This window comes from Manis javanica, chromosome 9 (genome assembly GCF_040802235.1).
Source record: "Manis javanica isolate MJ-LG chromosome 9, MJ_LKY, whole genome shotgun sequence".
Lineage (NCBI taxonomy): Eukaryota > Metazoa > Chordata > Mammalia > Pholidota > Manidae > Manis > Manis javanica.
The window spans coordinates 8993082-9015902 of NC_133164.1; the positions used below are offsets into that span (position 1 = coordinate 8993082).

Below are 22821 nucleotides of genomic sequence, written 5' to 3' on the forward strand. Positions count from 1 at the left end.
TAATTTTTTTATTTTGGTATCATTAATCTACAAACATTATGTTTACTAGACTCCCTCCTTCACCAAATCCCCCCCACAAACCCCATTACAGTCACTGTCCATCAGCATAGTAAGATGCTGTAGAATCACTACTTGTCTTCTCTGTGTTGCACAGCCCTCCCGGTGCCCCCCCCACATTATACATGCTAATCGTAATTCCCCCTTTCTTCCTCCCCACCCTTATCCCTCCCTTCCCTCCCATCCTCCCCAGTCCCTTTCCCTTTAGTAACTGTTAGTCCATTCTTGGGTTCTGTGATTCTGCTGCTGTTTTTTTCCTTCAGTTTTTCTTTGTTCTTATACTCCACATATGAATGAAATGATTTGGTACTTGTCTTTCTCCACCTGGCTTATCTCACGGAGCATAACACCCTCTAGCTCCATCCATGTTGTTGCAAATGGTAGGATTTGCTTTCTTTTTAAGTTTAGAATCTCATGAGGTTTTCTGTTTTGTTACTCCAAAGGAAAAATTTTTCTCAAAATTCCTATTTTGTAAAAATACACACTCTAATGTCAGAGTAGATTCACTATTTAAAAAATTGAACTAGTATGTGCTTTATCCCTCTTTTGCATATATTATCCTAATTAAAGTTAAAATTGGTGATGTTTTCATTGAAAATGAAGGCAAGTTTCATCTCACATTTTTATTCAACTTGAGGTGACCTCCTGGTTAATTCCCCACTAATGGTGGTTTTTCTAGTTTAAAGTCCTGCCAAGCACTGCATGTTCCTGGTTTAGGACCGATGCTACTGGTTGAGTAGGATGGCCTCTGGTTCCTTTAGTGGTAGGATCTGTGTGGCTAAGAGACAAAATAGTAATGTTTTCCCTTTGCATGAATTTAAAATTTTACATGCAAAGTTTAATAGTTAATTGTGTTTTTTAAGTTACTTTCCTCCTATATAACGCCATTTAAAATTCTAGAAGTATTCCTTTTGAAAGTCTGTTCAATTGTAATGGAAAGATTGTGGATAGCTTATACTGGATTAACACTTGACTATTCCCTCTACTGAAGTTTTTTATGACATTATTCATTTTCCCTGATAACGCCATGTTAAATCTATTTTCAGGGGGATAGTTCCTATGTGAAAGATCGCTGGTGTGTTTTTGATGGATTCATGGTCTTTTGCCTTTGGGTTTCATTGGTGTTACAGGTAATTAAATCACAAGGAGATGTTTTCCAAAATGGGCATTGTTTTGCACCAAAAATCTTAATAGAACTCTTAAAGAATATATATCAAGTGTGATTGCTTATTTTCCTACATTATGTTATTTTAAATGCTTACTGATTTTTTTAAAAGCCTAACATTTTAATCATTGTCAGTCATGTTTGTGACTTTTTTCTCAAGCAGAAATGAGAATTGATACTATAGGAAATTATTTCTTGTTAAACAGCTATAAAAATATATTCATTGAAATAAAGAGAAGAACATGGGTGAGAATTCTATATTTGTAGACTAGAAAATTGAATTTAAAGATTATAATTCTAGTCTTTTATGTAACTGAATCCTCACTAAAAACAGCTTTAAAAATATGGATATATTGAGCTACATATTGGTCAACATAAAATGCTCTCCAGCAAATAGACAATGCCTTTCTACAAGAAATCAGGAATATATATTAAAATGGCCTAAAAAGGGAGTTTTACTGGAGTTATTTTTTTGGACTCATTCCCACACATTCATTCAGGCTTGATTTTGCATTTAATTCCACTAAAGTTACTATGCTCTTCATTAAAACTTCAGAATAAAATAAATTTACAGTCTAGTCTGTGAACCTATCACAGCGCTATTGATAAGCACTCCTTATTTTTGTAAAGCTCACCTCTCCAACAGTCTAATTTCATCCTGCATATTAATGTGTTCTTTTCCATTTAATAACTACTGTATGATTGACAGGCACTTCCTCATTATCATTTTGCCTCTGTTAGTAAATGTTACAGCCTCTTTTTCAGGTTCCTTTATAATATTTTTAACGCTTTTGCCATTACTTGTTTGTTCTAGATATTCAAAAAGTTACACCAAAGAATATTCTTAGTGAGGAAGTGTTACCATACTTACTCCATATTCTAAGTTGGAACTTGTTTTTGTAATAAAAACTGTGCCTTGATGAGTTATACAGGAAATGAACAAGATTAATGGCACTTTCATTAGCTCATGTGTTTATCTTAAGATAGCTCGCTTCAACATGTATGTAAAAGAAAGTTGATTTTAGTGGGAAATAATGTAGGGCAAAGTTCAGGGCACAGGATGCACCTCCTGATACTGTCTGTATGTGCCATGATTATAAGCAAGGCTAAGGGAAAGTCTAAACTTATTTGTTTACCTCTTAATTTACAGGTATTTGAAATTGCTGATATAGTTGATCAGATGTCACCTTGGGGCATGTTGCGGATACCTCGGCCGCTAATTATGATCCGAGCATTCCGCATTTATTTCCGATTTGAACTACCAAGGACCAGAATTACAAATATTTTAAAGTAAGCACTGCTTTTACATAAATTAAGGAGAAAAGTTTACGACATCTTTCTTAAGTTTTACTTATTGGATTTCCTTTTTTTTTCCTCTAGGCGGTCAGGAGAACAAATATGGAGTGTTTCCATTTTCCTACTTTTCTTCCTACTTCTTTATGGAATTTTAGGAGTTCAGATGTTTGGCACATTCACCTTCCACTGTGTTGTGAATGACACGAAACCAGGGTAAGTGTGTTTACTAACTGCATTTTCATCTAGGATGTTTCTGCAATTCTCATGAGAAATACCTGTCTAGATTTTTAAAAAGTATTTATATGTTCTCTGCTCTCTTGTCTCTGCTTCCTCAAAATTGTTTGTCCAAAATTTCAAGGCAAGTATTCAAAGTAAGCCAGACTGAAAGGGTAATCCTGTGGGAAAGTAGATTAAGCAAATTCAAAGTGTCCATTTAGATATTTTCCTCAGTGTGGCAGATGGAGAGTGTGCTAACAATGCCATCAGAGTATTTTCATTTCTTACTTAACTAAGATGGGAATGGAAAATGGTATAACTGCTTCAGAAAACAGTTGGGCAGTTTCTTAAAATGTTGAACACCTACCATATATGCCATTTATACCATTCCATGTGTTTGACCAGGAGAAATGAAAACATATGTCCATGCAAAGACTTATGCAGAGTGACTTCATTTATAATGACCCAAACTGTTAACAACCCAAATTTCCATTAACAGGTAAATGGAGGAACAAATTGAGGTAAATTTGTGTATTGAATACTACTGAGCAATTAAAAAGTGTTAGATACTGGTATACCCATCTTAGATAAATCTCAAAATAATTACGTTGAGTGAATGAAGCCAGATTTTTTAAAAAGTGACATATTCTGTGATACCATTTATGTAAAATTCTAGAAAATGCAAACTTTTCTATAATGGTGGAAAGGAAATCAGTGGATGCCTGGAAGTAGGTTGGGGTAAGAATAAGGGATTACAAAAGGAAATTAGGAAACTTTTGGAGTTGATGAATATGTTCATTGTCTTGATCGTGGCTCCGTGCATATGTCCACATTCACCAAACTATACTTCGTAGTATGGGCAGTGTTTCATATGTCAAGTATACCTTAGTAAAACTGTCCATAAATGTTTTAGTGAGAAGTAGCAATTTAATTTTCTTCCTATGGTTAGGCAGTTGTCCCAGTGCTATTTAATGTATGCTGTTACCCACTGAATTTATTGTTACCTTTCTCACTGGCTAATTCCCTGTCTGTATTTGGGTCTGTACCTGCGGTCTCTGTTGTGCTTGATTGATTTCCTTGCCTATCCCTCACCAGTGTTACACTCTGAAACACATTTAAATGATAACAAGCTGCATGCATGGTTCCAATTTCCAGCTCCCAACCTTATATAGGCTCATAAACAATGTCTTCTGCCTCTTGTGGCCATTAAAACCCAAGCTCTTGGCTACTGGGTACTCAGCCCCATTCATACCACCATTTTGCAGCTCATGTACATCCCTCCCTGTAGTTTTTGGCTCGTACATTTTAGAATGTACTTTTCTTTCTTGGAAACCCAGACATACATTTTCAACTGCTTTTGTTTATAACTGATCTAGTTGTTTGTAGGGGAAAGAGTTGAACTTAATGTAGCCCATCTTGCCACATTTAGCACTTTGGCAGTCACAGCTGTTAAGTTTCTAGTTTCCTCATTACACTGGTGAGGTCCTTGAGAACACATACGGCTAAGGGTGTAGAACATTCATCTCCTTAGGAATGGTTCCTAGTATCCCGGCACAAAACAAGTACTTAGTAACTATTGAAGGCACAATGGATCATGCATTGCATTTAGACAGGTAATGACAACATTATGACAAATTGATGCAGGAGAGGAAGTTTTTAAAAAGAGCAAAATAATAAAATCAGGTCACTAAATGTGACAAATGAGAAATGGTTAAAGTATAGAAAAGCAATGTTAAAAGTGGAGAAAACCAGTGAATTAATACAAACGGTACTGAAGTTGCAGGAAGTGGTGAGTAAGAAGTTGACTGTGTGGGTAAAGGAAGAGACAAATGCGTGGAAGAAAACCTGTAGGTGTTTTTTTTTTTTAATGTGTGTAGGCTGTCAAATATGGCTAGAATTGTTCCATGAATGAATATGAAGGTGGGAGAAGATATTGTGTGGGCAGGAGACAATAGACACGGAAGCGAAGAACAGAGAAAGCTTCTGGATATAAAGCAGCTGTTCTCACAGCAGAGAGGACAGGGGGCTGACAAAGTTATCATTTTATGAAAAACTGAGTTGAAATTTGAGAAACCTAAAACTTGTTAAAATAGAAGATCAAGCAGCGTGCTGGCAGACTGAACTTTGACACATGACGTATAATACAAATTGGGAAATTGGATACGAGCACCTTCTGAACTCAAGGGCCTCAAGTCCCTTCACCGAATGCTCTTGGCCAGATCCATACCACATTCAGTACTAGGGAATGAATGCCTTTGAAAAAAATATTTAAAGACTTCTCGTACTCTGAATATTAGCTCCAGTTCATTACTTTATCCTGAAAATGGAGTTCAGTGTGAAGAATTTCGTAAACGTTGGCAGAATTTTCTGTTACTTGAGACATAGTAGTTACGTGGAGATGTCTGCGTTTTCTTTCTCATACTTGTAAAATCTATAAGATCTACCCAAAAGCATTATGTACATAATACATATATTTTGCCTTCTTTTAATGGGACTTTTAATTTAATATTTGAAAAGAAAATATGAAACTACCCACCTGGTAGTATTGTTGCTCATAATAGTTTTCATAGGTTTGATGATTCATTTCAAGGACTAAACATTTATACCACATTTTAAAAAAATTTTCAGTTCAGTATTAACTGAGTTTTAATGTCCTACTCATAAGTAGGAAAACTGCTGATACCATTTTACCATTAGTTCCAGCTCAGACATTAATTTATTTTTAAAGACTCAAAAAAATGTCCAAAGTCAAAATAAATAAAATTTCAGCTTCAAAACATTTTCCAACTTTTTTGTTTCCTTTTGCTGGTTCTGAACTCGAGATTTCTCATTCCCATGTCTGAGTCAGACATTAAACTCTGCTGTGATGGCTGTGTTTCCAGCAATCAGTATTACCAGTCGCTGTCATGACCTCATTTCTCTTAATTGCTGTCCTTTAACAATTGTTCCAATTTCTGCTCAATTGGTTTGCATGCATGTTAACCTAATCACGGGAGTGCTTTCAGGCAGAGACGTGTCTGTTCAGAAACCTAGATATCCTGGGTTTCATATCTGACCTCTGAAATTGGTATGTTTAATTTGTGAGGCACATAGGATAGATAAGGAAGCAACTCAATACATGCAGTTTTGCCTTTAAATGGAGCTGTTTTTGGATAGAAGGGAATCTTAGCTGTGTCCTCAAGAACGTGCATTTTAAAAAAAAGCTTTAGATGCTTCTCCCATAATGAATGGCAATGTGAGGCAGTTGTGGAATAAGTAATGAGGTTTGACTAAACAAAGCAATTCATATCGAAAAGAAAGTTGAGAAGAGCAGTGGCCTGTGGCAGAAATGGGTGCTGCAAAATGCCACATGTGATGGCAGAAATCTGCCTCAACCGAAAAGAGGAGCAGGTGAAAATGAGCTGGTAGGGGAAATAGAAAAGATAAAGACTTACCTGCCACCTTACTGTCATTCCTAAAAAAGGAGAGACATTCATTCATAGCTTAAGATCAAACAATGAAATCTTATTCATGTCAGATAATTAGAAAAACTTTAAGGTAAGTAAATGTAGATGTTAAGAATACAAAAGTTTACTGTAGAGAGAGCAGCATTTAACCAAGAGTTCAGGTACATATTTGTCATGGCTGGATTGTCAGCTTAAAGACCCAGGGGTAGGGAACTCCTCACCACAGATGCCCAGGGCAATTCTGGTTTATTCCTGTTGTGCTGGAGTAATTACTAATAGCTTCCTGTTTAATCTCAGGTGAGTGTCAGGATGGACAATACATTCTGTAGTCATCCCACCCAAGGTAGCTTATAGGACTTGGAGATATTTTATAAAATGCTCACTAAAACTTAGACTAGAGACAATATGAAGTTGGATTTTTGTCAGTTTCCTATTGCTGGCCTAAATAAGATTTAACTTTACCCTTTAGGGTACTTGAAAAATAAAAGAATTCTTATCTTATAATTCTGCTCACAAAATAGTGAGTTTTTTACAAAGAATGGTCAGAAGAATTAAAAATAGAAACACGGTGGAACTGGGAAACTCAATTTTTAATCTCTATAGACTTTATCAAGAGAGAATTTTGTAGAATATGTAAAATCACAGGTACCTCAAATCATGCAATGATCTGGGAAGTCCTCTTGATTTATATTTAAACTTCTTTTGAAAGGATGAAGAGAGACTGTTGCACAGGAGTCATGCAGAGATGTCTGCCAAGAGGGAGATATAAGAACAAGTTGGGATAAATACATATTGGAGGCATTTTCTTTAAAATATTGAAATAAGAAATGAAAATACTCCAATGGTGCATGGAAAGTTCAATTAAATTAATAGCAACATTTGTGGAGCATCTACTATATCTCAGATATTTTGCTTTATTATAATACATTTTTCAAACAATCTGGAAGAAATTATTTCCCCCATTTTGCAGATGAGGATGCAGTTCCAATTAAATAATGTGCCCATGTGTAAGTGAGAGAGTCAGGATTTGAACTCAAGTCTAACTTCCCAGTCCATGCTTCTACTGCCATTTGAGCAACTTGTACAATATTATAATCCCATACTCATAAACGTGTAATATACATACAGATCCACATTCATATGTGAATATGGATAAACTCTGTATAATACATGTCATAAAGAAAATTAAAGTCCATATTCCATCTAGTTTCTGTCCTTATGTAGATGCTCTGTTTCAGGGGCTTCTATCTCATCTCAACCTGTGAAATAGTGGTACCTAATATATTTGTATGATACCATGTATCTCTTAAAATTATTGTGCACATCCACCTCAAAGATGTGGTCTACCTGAGCAACCAGCTAAGTCAAACTTTTATGTGATAATAATTTTTTAAAAGTGAATAAAAGAAAATATTTCAGAATAAGTCAGACTCCCTTATGAAAATTAATACCAGTATGATTTTCACAATAATAGCAAAAAAATTTGTGAAGATCTTCAGCATAAAAAAAAGAAAGTCCTAAAACTTGAAAGGGTCTAAAAGAATTTATGTGATTTCTTCCCCAGAAGAGAATAATGTAATAATCTAGGTTTTCAAACTTTCACTTGTTACTAGTGGCAAATACCCTTTATTGAACAACTGATATCTGTTTTTCCCTCACTGAATACTCATAACAGCCTGATAATCTTTGTTCTGTTTTTACGCTCTGTGTGACGTCCAAGGAAATTGAAGCTCAATAAGGTTAAACAAGATGTCTGAGATGAAATAGCTTGGATGTGGTAGAAGCAAGATTTAAACCCAGTTAGTTCTTCCTGAAAGCAATTTCTGCACTTTTAAATATTCAGTTGTAATTCGGTCAGTATATGAGATGCTCTTGAACATGTGTGTGTCCAAAATATTTGAATAAAATGTTTAGTTTCCCTTTGGTTACAAGGAGCACATGCTTAGAAGACAAGTTCTAAGTGGGGTGGGTGAGTAAGTGGTTAAGGTAGCTTATTGGAGGACTGAATTCCGAAATGATGTGCTGGAACTTCTGAGCACACTACGTGAGTGTGAAAGGAGGAGGCTTGCCAATTCAGTGCCTCACAAAGTGTTCACTCTGGTTGCCTCATAGAAGTCATACGTGCTATTATCTTGCCAGCTCAGCTTCCAGCCCAACAGCCTGCTTTTTCCCCAGGTAGAAACCATAATAACATGAATGACTATAACAGCGCTGACAGTGTATTTTGTGAATTCATTTATGGGATGCACTATCTTTGTTAGAGAAAATCTCCTGGCAAACTTTGTAAAAATACGGACTCCAAGCCATATTTCTAGATTCATAGTTATAGGCAGGGTTGAGAGTCTCAGAATCGGTCAGGTTAGTAATCAGTGATTTAAAATCTTAGTTTTACATTAAAACTCCAAAAAAAAAAAAATAGGTTATAGAGTGGAATACAACTTCTGCACGACTTCTTAAAAGATAAATCTTGAGTCTTTAAGGAAATCCCAGGCTTTTAGCTAGCTGCCACAGCTCCCCCTGGAGGTAACTTGAGCTGCTTCTCCCAGTAAGACTGCCTACAAATGTCTGAGTACAGAGGAAGTTCAAGCCTCTTGTCATTCTCCCAAAGAAGCAGATTGCCCCTGTGTTCTGGAACTGCAGGCAGTCATCTCCACTTTATTCATTCAGTGACTCGTACCTGTTTTTAAGTCTAATGACTGCACTGGGCAGATGCATTTTGTGGTTGAGGGCTCCTGGGTCCAGGGGTTTGATGCTTTCTAAATCCTTCCCTGGCCTTACTTTAAGGTAGCTACGTGTTTTTACCTTTATGGAGCCCTTGACATCGTTTGTCAATCCCTAAAGGATGGAGGCCTGTTGGAGTGAGAAGAAATGCTGTTCCACAGCCCTACAATTCAGCCAACCACAGCCAGTAAACATGGACATATATTTGAGCTCCTAATATTGTGAGGCACTCTATTCATAATTGCCACTACCTAATGGGATCTCATAGACTGTGTATGCTCCTCCTGAGAGAGGAGAGGAAAGAGCACCTTGCCACACATTAATTAATTGGCAAAATCACAAATGAAGTCCTATAATCTTGGCCCCAAATCCTAATGGCCATTTTCTGTCATGCCAACGGACTCCTTACAGATAAGTTTTCTCCCTGCATCTTCCATCTAGTTCCTGAAGCAAATGGAAAAAAAGAGTGACTGCTTGATGGAGTTCTTGGCCTAGACTGAAAGGCCACAGGTAGTAGGCTCAGTCTCATAATCTCAACAGTTTTCACATTTCCAGTTTGGAGCTGATCAGTACATCTTCTGATACTTTACTTTCTGACGCTCTTTCCAGTACACTCATGCACCTTCCATCGCCTAATCCTGGCTCACATGCCAGTCTCCCGGTCCCATCTCTTGTGTTGTCCCTTACCGTATTGGCAAAGTAGTGCGTGATATTGTTGAAGGAGCAAATTTGGTGGTAGTATATTGTTAAAAGAACTATTCAGATATAACAAGGTAAGAGGACTATTTTAAATACTTCTTAAAAATAAAATAATGCATTTAATTTTACTGGATTTTTTCGCTTGGTGAATTCAGTTCTTTATGTAGCCATTCAGGAGTGGATGAAGAAATGGAAAAATCACATTAAAATATTCTCGGTTTAACAGTAGGGAGAAATTTATTTCCCAGTTTCTTGGAAAATGTGCCAGACCTACTTGTTTATAAAAAATGGTGTGATGTCAATATTATTTCCTGCTTCAGACTATTTATGTTGTTTTACAGCCTCTCTAAAAGTCCAGGCAGAGCAATTAAAAGTTTTCAAAAATCAGTAAGTGTCTCATCTCTGCAAATTCCAGGGTGGGGCAGGTGCTCCAAAGCATCCAGCCAGTTTGCCAGGCAAATTCATGGGAGTTTTTAATTAATCCTGAAAGAAGAGGCTAAATAAGAATGAAAATGAAGCCAGGTGACTTTCTGGAACAAACCCGAATAACAGGTACCAGCCAGAACAGGCTTGCTCTCAGAATCGCAGGGAGAGGGGCAGCCTCCACAGGCAGGGCCACACTCTTAGCAGGAAAGTGCACCTTGTTTCCATGCCTACCACCAACAGTAAGCAGTGACTTCAGGTATCAAAGACCATGTTCACTCTTCTCCCAGGTGCAAAGATTGTGTGTGTGTGTGTGTGTGTGTATGTATGTATGTATGTGTGTAATTCACTCATGGATTTAACTAGAAGTGTATTCTTCCACTTATGATTTGTCCCTACAACATACAACATACATAGAGAAGAAACCTGGTTGACATAGTAACAAAATGCTCTTAGGTGCATAGTTCCGTGCATGGCATCCAGGAAAATGGAAAAGTCAAAGCCAGTGTGCAAAGAAGAGAGAGAGGGTAAGAGCGAGAAAGAACCACACTTTCCCCTTTCCTCCCTTTCATAGGCAGGCAAATTTCAAGTCCTGTTGCACATGGATTTATTGTACTGTGCATTTCCTCCTTTGCGCCACTGACAGTTTTCCTCACTGTATGCAAAGCTCAGAAATACACCATGGCTTGGCCTCTATGAATGCCGTTACAACAAATGGACTGAATTCGGCTATTGAGAAGTCAGCATTATCCTGCTTATCTTTAGTTCTTCAAGGAAAAAAGTAAGAAAAATGTAAACAGAACTGCTATATATAAATGCCCATTATAGGTACATTTTGTGAAAACTGCAGGTACAGTAAGTGATAACCTCTGTGAGAAGTTAGGGGTTTGGGCGTTTCTCACAAATGCGGGACAGGCTCTGGTCTGCTCACTGTGTACAAGTCACACTATGTTCGTTTGGGGGAAACACAAGTTTTGGTCTTTTTCTCCAACACACGAATCTCTGACAGTATAGTTTAAAAACTGTTCAGTAAGGTAACTAACTGCTTGTCCACAGCCCCTGAGAAAAAGCTATGACGAGCTATACTTGCCTATGAAATGGAAGAAAGGGGAACGTGTGGTTCTTTCTCCTACCCTCTCTCCCCTCTTTGCACACTGGCTTTAGCTTTTCCATTTTCCTGGATGCCATGCTGTGCATCCTACCCTAGAACCAGTGGCCATTGAGCCTCTAGTAGCCACTGGAAGCATTACCCCACCGGGAGGTTTCCCCAGTGCCCACCACCCACCCCACCTCATAGTCATATGTGACTTTTCTACACTGTGCTCCTGTAGCACTGGAAGCATTAGTTCTTGAAGGTTTATCATGCATTACTGTGGTCATTTCTTTTCTATTTTCTCTCTCACAGTAAGCAGTAAAATCTCTTGAGTTAGAAATATCTTAGTCGTCTCCATCCCTGGTATGTTGTGTGGTATAGGACATATCTATCAAAAATAACTATTTGGAATAAATGAACAAATGAAATACAGTGGCCCCATTAAGAATATGGGGAAAAGGTTTCTGAGAAAGATCTGAATTATTTAGACTGTAGCTATGCTTGAAATTACAAAAGGCCAACACCAAATGTGTTGTAATAAGCAGTAAGAGTGGTGTGATATCAGCACAGAAAGACGGTGTGAGTAATGAAGAGAAGAATTTGAACATGAAGCCTTGACCCATTGCATCTGGTAGATAGGTAAGAACAGACCACAGTGGGCACATGGTTTCACTCTGATTATTTGCCTTTTCTTTTATATGAAGATGTGATGAGGTCATTCTGGAAACTGCTTTTCACTGAGAAAAGTTTCTCATTTTACAGATGAGGAAACTGAGGCTCAAATGGTTTAAGTGAGTTGCCCAGTGTAGTTACGTTGGTTAGTCACTGAACTGAGATGATAATCCTTGAGTTCCCATATACAACTCAGTCCTCTCTGCTATCAGGAGTAATGATCAACTTAAAACTGTAAAGCTATTGTTTGGGGCTGTAAGAAACTATTTTAGCCACCAGCCCAGGACACGTTTTCCTAGATCTCAAACTCCTGCACAATATTATTTGTAAATAGGGTATTTTGTTAGGATTTTTCTTTAAAAACATGGCAGGCAGGTAATTAAAGTCTTTTGAAAAATGATTAACTGCTCCAAAGGATTCAAGTACTCATTCTGAAACATGGAAACTACTAAAGCCAGAAATTTAAACAATTGAAAAGTCATGCTGATCTTTAGATATCATTCTAAAAAGTTGTATAGCAACCAACAGGACCCAATTGTTGAAGCATTTCTTCAGTGGTTACTTTACAAACAAGGAAACAAACAAACAAATGTGCCATAGAGTTAAATAATAGCAAAAATAAAGGCACATTCATTTATTAAAAAAATAATTATTAAACATCTACTATGTATTAGTCTGGTTTCTTCAGAGAAACAAAATAGGATGGATATGTGAAAGGAATATTTCTTTTAAGGAATTGGCTCATAGAACTGCAGGAACTAGCAAGACCCAAATCCTTAGAGCAGAGCAGCAAGCTCGAGATTCCAGCCGGAGGTGATGTCGTAGTCTTGAGTCCAACAGCAGTCTGGAGACCAAATTCTTTCCTCCTTGGAGGACCTCAGTGCTTCCTTTGAAGAACTTCAACTGATTACATGAAGCCCACCCCATTGTGAAGAGCAATCTGCTTTACTAAAATTCTGCTGACTTATTTGTTAATCACATCTAAAAAACACCCTCGCAGCAGCATCTAGACTAGTGTTCGACCAGACAACTGAGCACCGCGGTCTTGCCGAGTTCCTATGTAAATGTAACCCTCACAGCCTTATGTGTGGGGGCCAGTATGGAACTGGAGGTTATACTGGGTAACAGTTCAGTTTGGAAGGCATCCAATGAAACATGAATTACACGTGTCCCAAGTGCCAAAAGTGAAAAGGGTGGGCACTTTGAGAAATTACAGTGGGGAAACCTAACCCAATCTGGAGGACCTGGAGTGGCTCCTCTGAGAACATGGCATTCAGGCTGGAGCCTGAAGGCTGAAAAATAGGGTTATCCAAGTGAACCCCATTGGAGGAGAGATATCCAAATGGCGGAAAAGGTCTTGTAGTAGAAGGAACACACCAGGCAGTGGAGAGGCCAGTAGGCTGGACACTAGGACATGTGAAAGGGGAGGAGCTACAGCCATCAGAATCTTGTACTCATGTTAATAAGATTTTGCCACTGGCAGACTTAAAGTAGGACAGTGATTATGGAAAGTCTGTCTATATGCACTGTAAGTATATGCCTATAGCATTTTTTAGCAAATGAACGGAAGGAGTAAGCATGCCTGTAGTGACCCATTAGGGGACTAGACAGTGCTGCATGGGGTGGTGGAGATAGAGTGGAATATTTTGGAGGATATTTAAAGATATTTTGGAGGGTATTTAGGGACCCATGATGATTAATTATGAAGGTTGAGGGAGAAATAGGTATCAAGGTGATTCCACAATCTCAGACTTGCTCAACGCTTCGGAGGATGGTGCTAGACTGCTGTGAGGCATGAGAAGGGGACTGCTGGCGAAGGAGCCCAAGTTCAGGATGGGGGGTATCGAGCTGGGTGCATTTGGAGAGTAGCCAGGTGGGGAGACCTAACAGGCAGTTGGACATATAGCTCTCAGACTCTAAAAAGACATCTAAGATTAAAGAAAATTGGTGCTGTGAAAGTGGATCTGATTGCATGGAGAGCATCGAAGAGCAACTCAGTACTAAAGGTCAATTAAGGAGGAAGAGATGGAAAGGGTGAGTGACCTGAGAAATATGGACAAAACCTGCATCTTCAAAGCCAGCCACAGTTTGTCTCTGTGGCTTCCCTCCATAAGCATATAGCCATCTCTCTCTCTCTCTCTGTCTCTCTCTCTCTCTCTCTCTCTCTCTCTCTGTCTGTCTTTCTGTCCCTCTGTCTCTTTCTCTAACCATAGTTGAGAAAGGTTTTCCATTTTTAAGGACGCCTGTGATTAGGTTGGCCCTACAAGATAATCCAGGATAATCACCCAAACTAAAGATTTTTACCTTTGCTCACATCATAACCTTAATTCCCTTTTGCCATGTAACATTAATACATTCATGTGTTCAGGGCATTGGAATGTGGACCTCTTCGGGGGCCATTATTCTGCCCACCACTGAAACAACTATGCCAAATTTTGCTGGGAAATCACAGAAGATAAAAACTAAAGCATTTCCAGCTGCATGTAGCATGTGGAAATAAGCAAGAGCCATTTCAGTGGATTGGAGATCTTGAAAATGGACTGAGAATTAAATGACAGAGATTACAAATGGATGCTTTTTTCAAGAAATGTGACTATGAGTAGGAAATGCAGGTCTTGAAACCCACTTAAGCATGAGTGGATTTTGGTATGACTGGGAGAATCTTTGTCTATATTTAGGACTTGGCTGGTTGGAGCAAGAATTCTACTCCCTTAATTCCATATAGCCCCCTTGTCCTGTCATGGATATATGAGGGAAAATGAACAAGGAATAATTAACATTAACAAATAAAAATAAAATCTAGAAGATTCTGGCTAAGAAAATGAAACTGAGATAAATAACATGTATTCTGAAACTTATTCATTTCAATTTTTAAAAAAAGATGATTATCATGTGGTTTTAGATACATGAGTTCCAGAGCAATTAGTCACCTAATAAATGTCTCTAATAAGCGTTTGCTAATAGTTTGATGTTGGCAAAAATAATGTTTCAAATCTGCTGTCTCTGAAGCCAAAAGATTTCAAAATAATATCTGTGCTGTTTAGGGTTGTGCTTATTAAAATGAAAGTCCCAATCTATGAAATAAAAATGGAATCAAAATGGAAAAAGTGTTCTAATATTTGTAAATTAATTAAAATAATCATAATAGCTAAGAATCATGAGCAATTAACTGATTCCCAGCACTATTCTGGGAGTTATGCATCAGCTCATTCAACCATTAAGATATTTCTGCAAAGTAGGTGCAACTGCTCATGTGGAAACGGGCAGTACTCACCAGGACTCGGGTTTCAATCTAGGCCATCTACAAATGTCAAATTATAAATAACAATTATTTTCCCACCATCTTACAGATGAGAAAACTGAGGCACAGGTAGGTGAAGTCCCACGTGTCATATGGGCTGAGCTAGAATTCACACTCAGCAGACTAGCTCCAGAGCCCAATTTCTCAACCAAATAACTGAAAGACAATGTTTTTCAAAACCTTTTCAGATAGAGTATTTTCTTAGACATTTCTTCTGCTGCTATTGTCTTTTTTGAAGTATTGGAAATGAAGAAAAATGCTTAATTTGGTAGGCTAGTAGACTTTCGCTCTCTGAACGTTACCTTACCGCCCTTGTGTTATACATGAAGAATTGAGTATCTATAAAGGTTCTTTAGCTGCACAATTTTGTGAACAAAATGCTTTCATATCACGTGCCTAAACTCCTTCTGTTCTTTTGACAGTTCTTCATGTTGTGTTTTTACAGGGCAGGATTCATGCTACATTTTATTACTGTAATGATTGCTAGTCGTTTACAATAAGCATTTGTTGAGCACTTGAAACATTTAGGGGGTATGCTGAGAGCATTACTTGTTTTGTTTTTTACTTAATCTTCATACGAGCTTCACTTTGAATTATGATTACTCTCCCTTTCTTACAAATGAGGAAACTGAGCTTAGCAATACTTAGAACTTTATTCAAGTCACACAACAAGTAAGAGCTTGGGCTCAAACCCATAGTCCCCGACAGTGACTCGTAAGCCCAGTCCCCTCACCACTTTCTCTAGTGATGGGTATCACATCAGAAACAGAGTCACATTAGACTTATGCAAAGATGGGACATTTGGCTGCACATGAAAATGTGACATGAGGAGAAATCAGGGACATCTCTGTTGAAAATCCTATCTTTCTGGCATGGCCAAGTTGTGATTTCCACAATGAGGGCCTTTCCCTTGGGTTTTTGCATGTGGGTCCAAAGGAGCAACCTAAAATGTGACTTGAAGGAGCAATTATTTAAACACTAATACCCTGAGATGTGTAGACAGATTATCTTGTGTGCAGCTAATCCTGAAGGAATAACATAGGGAGTCTGAAATGTGGGTGAGGCTTTTAGAGCTTTGTTTATGACTGAGAGAGAACTAGGTGAGGTATCCCCAGGCATGGGTGTGTGTGTGTGTGTGTGTGTCTGCAGAGAGTTAGGTGTCAGACTCTAGAGAAGGCACACTGTATAAGGGGAAAGAAGCAGCCAATTGAACATCAGAAGGTATTAAAGAAGAAAGGTGACCCAACAAGTCAGCCTCAATTTGGCCATAAACCAAGGGGACTGAGACTGTCCTGAAGTCAGTTCCCATTTAGGAACATTGATGTAGTGGGGAATGACTTACAATAAAATCATGGGTTTAGAAGGCTTGCAAGATCCTCTAGCCTAGACTTTAGCCCTTGCACAATCCATGTGAATTGCCTCAGCAGCTATTTGGGGACCATTTTAAGGTCAACCCAGAATGAGATCCCACAATCACCATTCCAGCGATGACCTGGGCTGGTTCCCAAGAAAGCCACTGCAAATCTCTGTATCAACTTGATCTCCAGCTTGTGAGCCATCAGGATGAAAAAGTGTCCTGTCACCACCCACCTAGAAGACTCAGTATCCCTGGAGCTACCACTGGTCACCACAGAACCTCTCTCCTTCCAATGTGGTATCTTCAGTTCCTTCAGTCTCACCTTATTCGTCTGTTTTTCTTCCTCAGATGCACATCTGCCAACAGAGAAGAAGACCAGGTGTCATTTATGACACTCATTGTATTTGTACCATATGGAAAATAGCTGTCACCATTTAAAATATTGCTTAGAAGTGGAGAAGTATTATTTGTGCACACAGTAGTATAAGGATTTTGTAAATAACAAGGAATCCCCAGACAACATTAACATTCCTTGCAAATCTATAGGAAATCCTTCCCACACTTCTCTGTGTCTTGGTCTTTAATGACAAAAGAGATAATGATACTCCTTCAAAAAGCTATTGGGATGAATAGCTGATGGATGAATCAGGTATCATTTGAGAATGTTTACTATGCCATTAATGTTACGAATGCCATTTTTGAGTCACAAATCCTAAATCTATGTCCATATAATAAGCAGTAATTAATGAAGAGTGATCACATTATTCATTTTAATATTCATTTATAATTGCTGAAATTGTCTAACCCTTTCCTACGTTGTTTACAGAAATGTGACCTGGAATAGCTTAGCTATCCCAGATACGCACTGCTCACCAGAGCTCGAAGAAGGCTACCAGTGCCCCCCAGGGTTCGAATGCATGGACCTCGAAGACCTGGGACTTAGCAGGCAAGAGCTGGGCTACAGTGGCTTTAACGAGATAGGTCTGTCTCACCGGTAAAACGCGTTTTCAGTTTCTCTTTTGCAATGTTTATGAAATGAAATAGAGAGAATAGTTGCGTAATTGATATTTCATGTTAAGACCAGCTATAGTATTGAAGAAACACAACTGCAAATTTTAATTGCATGCGTATATTGGAATATCATCTACCTTACATTCTATAACAGAGAGTCTGTGTCTATGTATGTTCAGCAGTGTCTATTTGGACTGACATGTCTCTCATTTTAGACTATTTTGATTCTTAATTATACGATTTGAAAGTATTTCAAATCTTAGTTGTATGATTTGAAAGTATTTGAATGGTGAGCTCAGGGGTTGTTGGCTCAAAGATAAGAAAGGCTTGGTTTCCTTCCACCTCTAACTATAGGTGAGGTAAGGGTTAAATAGCCAGAATATTAAGGGGTGATGAGTGCATGAGAGCTGAGAAGTCATCCTGGAGCAGAGGACAGCTAAGGAAATAATTAGTGAATGTGCATCATCTCATAATTACATGCATCACGTGACAGGTGTATGGGAAGTGTTTGTATGTGAACATGCGCTCAAGTGTATACATTCAGTCGTGGCCTGTTTTATGTCCTGAAGTGTGCCATTGCACACAGTAATGAAAGAACTTAGTATCTGCCATTTAGTTGATATTATTGCATTTATTACAATTCCATTGAAGTTGTGTATATTTTACTATTGAAGCTAAAAAGCATGGATTTCTAAACAATTATTTTATACTTTGAGAATCTATCTTAGCTCAGGCCACCATAACAAAATGCCATAGACTGGGTGGCATAAACAACATAAATTGATTTCTCACAGTCTGGAGGCTGCTCACGGGAGGCAGAGGTCATGGTGCCAGCGTGATTGGGTTCTGGTGCAGCCCCTCTCCTTGGCTTGCAAATGGCTGTCTTCTCTCTGTGTCCTTATGTGATGAGAAAAGCCTTTCAATACTTTAACAGGATGGTGGTTGTGCTCTTTTGGGAGCCAGATCTATTTCCTGACTTGTGATGTGGCTTCCCATCTCAGTGGGCGGGTGCACAAGGGGGGGTTCGCAGCCAGGGAAGAGAGCAGCGGCCCCTGCCCACTCTAGATGGCAACCGCCGTAAACCCCGCCAACCCACCTTCACTCATCAGAGGAAGAGGCAGATAAATCCTCTTCTTGCCCTGGCCGGTCATAGAAACTTCCAGAGGGTGTTATATACACAACCGCATAATGAACTTTAGGCTAAGCATTGGCATTTCAGAAAGAGTATGCGAAGGTCCTGGCATTGGTTGAGGTATACGTCCCCAGTATATGAATCAAACCACAAGACCTCAGCCTTTGGACAGAATATAACACTCAATTTGGGCTGAAAAATACAGGTAGTTGGTTTTTTAAAAAAGTAAATTTTGCAAATAACATCCCTAAGTGTTTATTCTTCTATTTTTACATGCCTTCTAGTGGCTCCCAACATAGTTAGATGGGTATTTTTCTGTCTCTTTTGGCCAGTGATACTGTGTCCTATTTCACTAAAATTTAGAAGCCAGCAGATATGAAGCATTTCAATATGGTCTACTCTCTTGAACTAATCTGGCTTTGGACCCAATCTTACATCCTTCCCCTGTCTCAAAAGTGAGAGGCCTTTTGCAGGTTATACCAGTGACTTTCAGGGATGAGCAGGAAATTACAGGGGTGTCTGGGAGATGAGATACAGAGATTTGGTAAATTGCTGGAACAAGCACTGGGAGTCCTGACAGCCAGGGGCATGATTAGAATGTGTGGCTTGTCGGAGCCGGCTGAGCTTGCTTTTAAGGTCTAACTGGGTGTACACAAGTCTATGGACAGTGGCCAGCATTCAAGAGTTAGGTTGCCCTTGCACAATTAACCTTTAAACTCATAGTGCTAAATCAAATCACACCCTGACATTTCAAATGCAGCAATTGTGGCTAAGCTCAAAATTCTGCATTATACTGAAATTGATTCATCTTTGTTCACTGTGACTTATGATGACTTCAACTCATGTAGGGAACAATCTCTCTCCAGGGAAAGTCTCTTTATAAAGTGCATTGGCTTGAGAAGTCCAATTCTCAAGGAGGGAATTGCCCTGGGCTAGACAGGCCTCCACTAAGGCAATAATCTTACTGTAGCTCTACTGTTTATTTGCTCATTTATCTCCCAAGGATTTAAGCTCCTTGAAAACAGGAAGACGTCCATGTCTCCAGGGCCTCGGGCTCTGCCTGGCTCTTAGGGAGCCCTCTATAAATATTTACTAATGGGCTGAACAAAGTGTATGTCCTTTTGAATTTGATTGTAACCAGTTATGTTTGTACTAGGAAATAGAGTCATAATAGAGAATTAAGTCGTTTTCTTGTTGTTCTTTTTCTCAGATTTTGTCTGTTTTTGTTGGCAGTACTCATTATTCCTCATGACTTCCTTTTCTGTGTAAGCGTAATCGGGTCTGTTTGCTTCTTTTTTTAAATGGTGATTGAATTCAACGTCATTGTATGACTAATCGTTAGATAGCAAAAGGTTGACTTTGTACTATAATAAAAAATATTTAAGATGGTTACTGTAAGTTAGGTTGAAATTGATAACTACTTCCTGATATTAGATATCTTTGTGGATATACAAACTAATCTTTTAGGAGATTATTTTTAAAGTTTCTATGGCAACAAAAGATAATGTTTCCACCAGAATGAAGAATAGAAATTATTTTATTAGACACATGTGATCATCCTTATCTGAATGCAGTTGAATTTAGAACAATTAAGTGCCTAATTATGCACATAAATTTGGCCAATGTACTTTATATGTAAATAATCATAATTAATTAAAAAGAAGCACATTTGCTTTTCTCACTAATCAAATCATCATGCAATACACTGAATTTCAACTCATTTATAAAATTTCATTAACAAGTAGCTTTATGTCTCATTAAAATATAATATTGATGATGTCCAAAACTCAATTTTTATAATATATTAAAAGCCAGAGTCATTAAGTAGAAAAATTTATGAAGAGCCCTCATTGTAAGACTGCAGAGTAAAGACCCCACTGCATCTCTAAAATCATCCAGACATCAGGGAGACTGAGAAACAGAAATGCATGTTTAAGGACTCGGAAAGACCTGTAACTATAAACCACACATCAAAAGACCAGGTGTTTAACAGACACGTTCCTATAAGGATTCCTGCTACTGAGGATCTGAGCAAATCCAGCAGAATTCTGACATTCTAAAATAAAGAATGTTCTCAGTGGAGTGAAGCAGTCCTGTATGTGAGTCAGGGAGACAGCGCACAGCAGACTGAGGGGGCCTCCTGGGACTCCTTCATACCTGCATGAAGGTGGTAGGAAAACAAAAGGACAGACATCTGTAAGGGCCCAATGCTGCTGACTAAGCAGATCTGGCTATACCTGAGGCTGACCTGGGGGCCGACCCCTGAGTACCATTCCCAGGCCAATGAAATCAAAGCTTTGGAGTGATCCAAGGTGTGCTTTTAAAAGCTCTCCAGGTGAGACGAACATGCATACAGAGTCATGAACCACTGGGCTTGTGCAATAACTGATACACACACATACATACCTAGCTTATGAAAAGCTTCATTTCTGTCCTACAAGATCACCTGAGCATGAAACAGTGACAAACATCTGGTCCTCTAAAGACAGATTTCAAAGGTGTGTCATGATCCAAAAGAATCAGGGCCACATCTATAAAAAATGTACTTTTTGATACATTTTAAGATGTGCCTAAAAGGTACTGAAAAAATATCCAAGATACATACATAATACAGAAAAAAAATGCAGGAAAAGAAGAAGATCTGAATGTATGGATTATAGGGGAGCAACCTGTCTCAGTAAATGCACATCGAACAATCAATACTGAGGCATATCGTAGTAAAGTTGCTAGAATTCAAAGCTAAAGAAAGCAGCCAAAAAAAAATGACTAAGTCAGGTCTTAGGGGAACCAGCATGAAATTTCATGTCAATATTCAGCTCTAGGCTGTAATGACACAATCCTTACAAAGTCTTTAGAGAACGAATGTGTCACCTCTTTATTTTTGAAGAAGCAAGAACTTAAAGAGACTTTATTTTACATTAAATCTTCTTGAAGACATCAGCCAACCCAGAATGACTGGCCATGAGCCTAGTTTCTCACATCCTTTCACTGAACGAGCAAAGCTGATGTAACTGTAGGATTTACAGAATATAATGTAAATATTACAAATTAGGATTGTGTGCAAGAGAGAAGAAAAACAGGGGGAGGTGGTATGATGTTGATGTCCTTAACATTTACAGTCAGCAGTAGAAACAAGTGTATTATTTTATATAATATATGAATCACATAATGAAGGCATCATGTGTGCTTGTCATGAGGATGCATTGCAAAGTCAAAAATTACCTACTTTCGAAAAAAATCAAAACTCAAAATAATGGCCCAGGGATTTGGATCATGGCTGTACTGCACACTAGTGCAGGGTCCTTGGGAAAGTAATTAGCCCTTCTTGCCTCAACTTCCTTATCTGTATATTGGGTAGGGATAGACTTACCTTACAGGGTTGATGTGGGAAGTGACTGAAAGTACACTTGGAACAGTGTTTAGCACAGAGCATACCACAACGAGCCTGAAATCATACATGCCATAGCAAAATAGGAGAGCTGTCTGTGTTATTTGAGAAAAAAAGGTAGCAGTAAGGAGTTCAGGAACAGATTTGCATAGCAGTTTTGTTATTCCCTTTTGTAGTGGCTTGCGACTCAGCTTGTTCAGGACCTTACGCCAAGAGCAGAGGGGACGGGGACGGTTGTCTTAACCTTGCAGTATGCCCCTGTTAACTAATGTACCAAACTTGATCTCCTTCTCATCAGTGTGTGGAGTTCTGAGGGCTACGTTTTGGTGGTGTCTGGTCTCCACTAATCAAGGGTTCCTCTGTTGCTACTCTCAGAAAAATCCTTCCTTTTGTTGCTTTATCTGTTTCTTTTGAATTATATCCTTATTTAGCCCATGCCATTGAATATCCTACAGTTTCACTAAGCCTCACACATAGAATTACATTTATCCCTCTATATTTGAGTTTGTGACCCCCAGATCGAGCCACTCTCTGCCTTTTAGCAGACGTTAAACAGCACGCCTTCCACAGACCTAAGAGGAGCCGCCTTGGGGCAGAGCCACAGCCGCGGTGCTCCCCGTACGGTGGCCTGCACGCAGCACTTTGCTTTCTGGCCTCCCCTGAATCCCTGTACCAAATGGAGACTGAGATGCTCGTTGTGCCTCGGTCCCTCTTGTGCATTTATATGCCGTCCCTTTTTCTGTCTGGTTCCAGTCCTACAGCTCATTCTTCAGGACGCCCACTCTTACCTCCTCTGTAGCGTATTAGCCCAGGCACCTGCGTCATCACGTGCTCCCCACACACC

The 22821-nt window shown here is 38.8% G+C and overlaps 1 protein-coding gene across 6 annotated transcripts in view; it reads left to right on the forward strand.

Moving 5' to 3' along the window:
* The window catches only part of NALCN (sodium leak channel, non-selective), a 281692-nt gene that overhangs the window by 40285 nt on the left and 218586 nt on the right, over window positions 1-22821 (forward strand). For 5 of the 6 annotated variants that reach the window (XM_073212395.1, XM_073212394.1, XM_073212391.1 and 2 more), the window contains exons 4-7: window positions 1104-1187; window positions 2373-2512; window positions 2603-2731; window positions 17273-17427. In XM_073212395.1, the coding sequence (XP_073068496.1) occupies window positions 1104-1187; window positions 2373-2512; window positions 2603-2731; window positions 17273-17427 (508 nt within the window). Of the gene's footprint in view, window positions 1-1103; window positions 1188-2372; window positions 2513-2602; window positions 2732-17272; window positions 17428-22821 lie in introns of those variants that run through there. The other variant, XM_073212396.1, reaches the window with a different exon arrangement.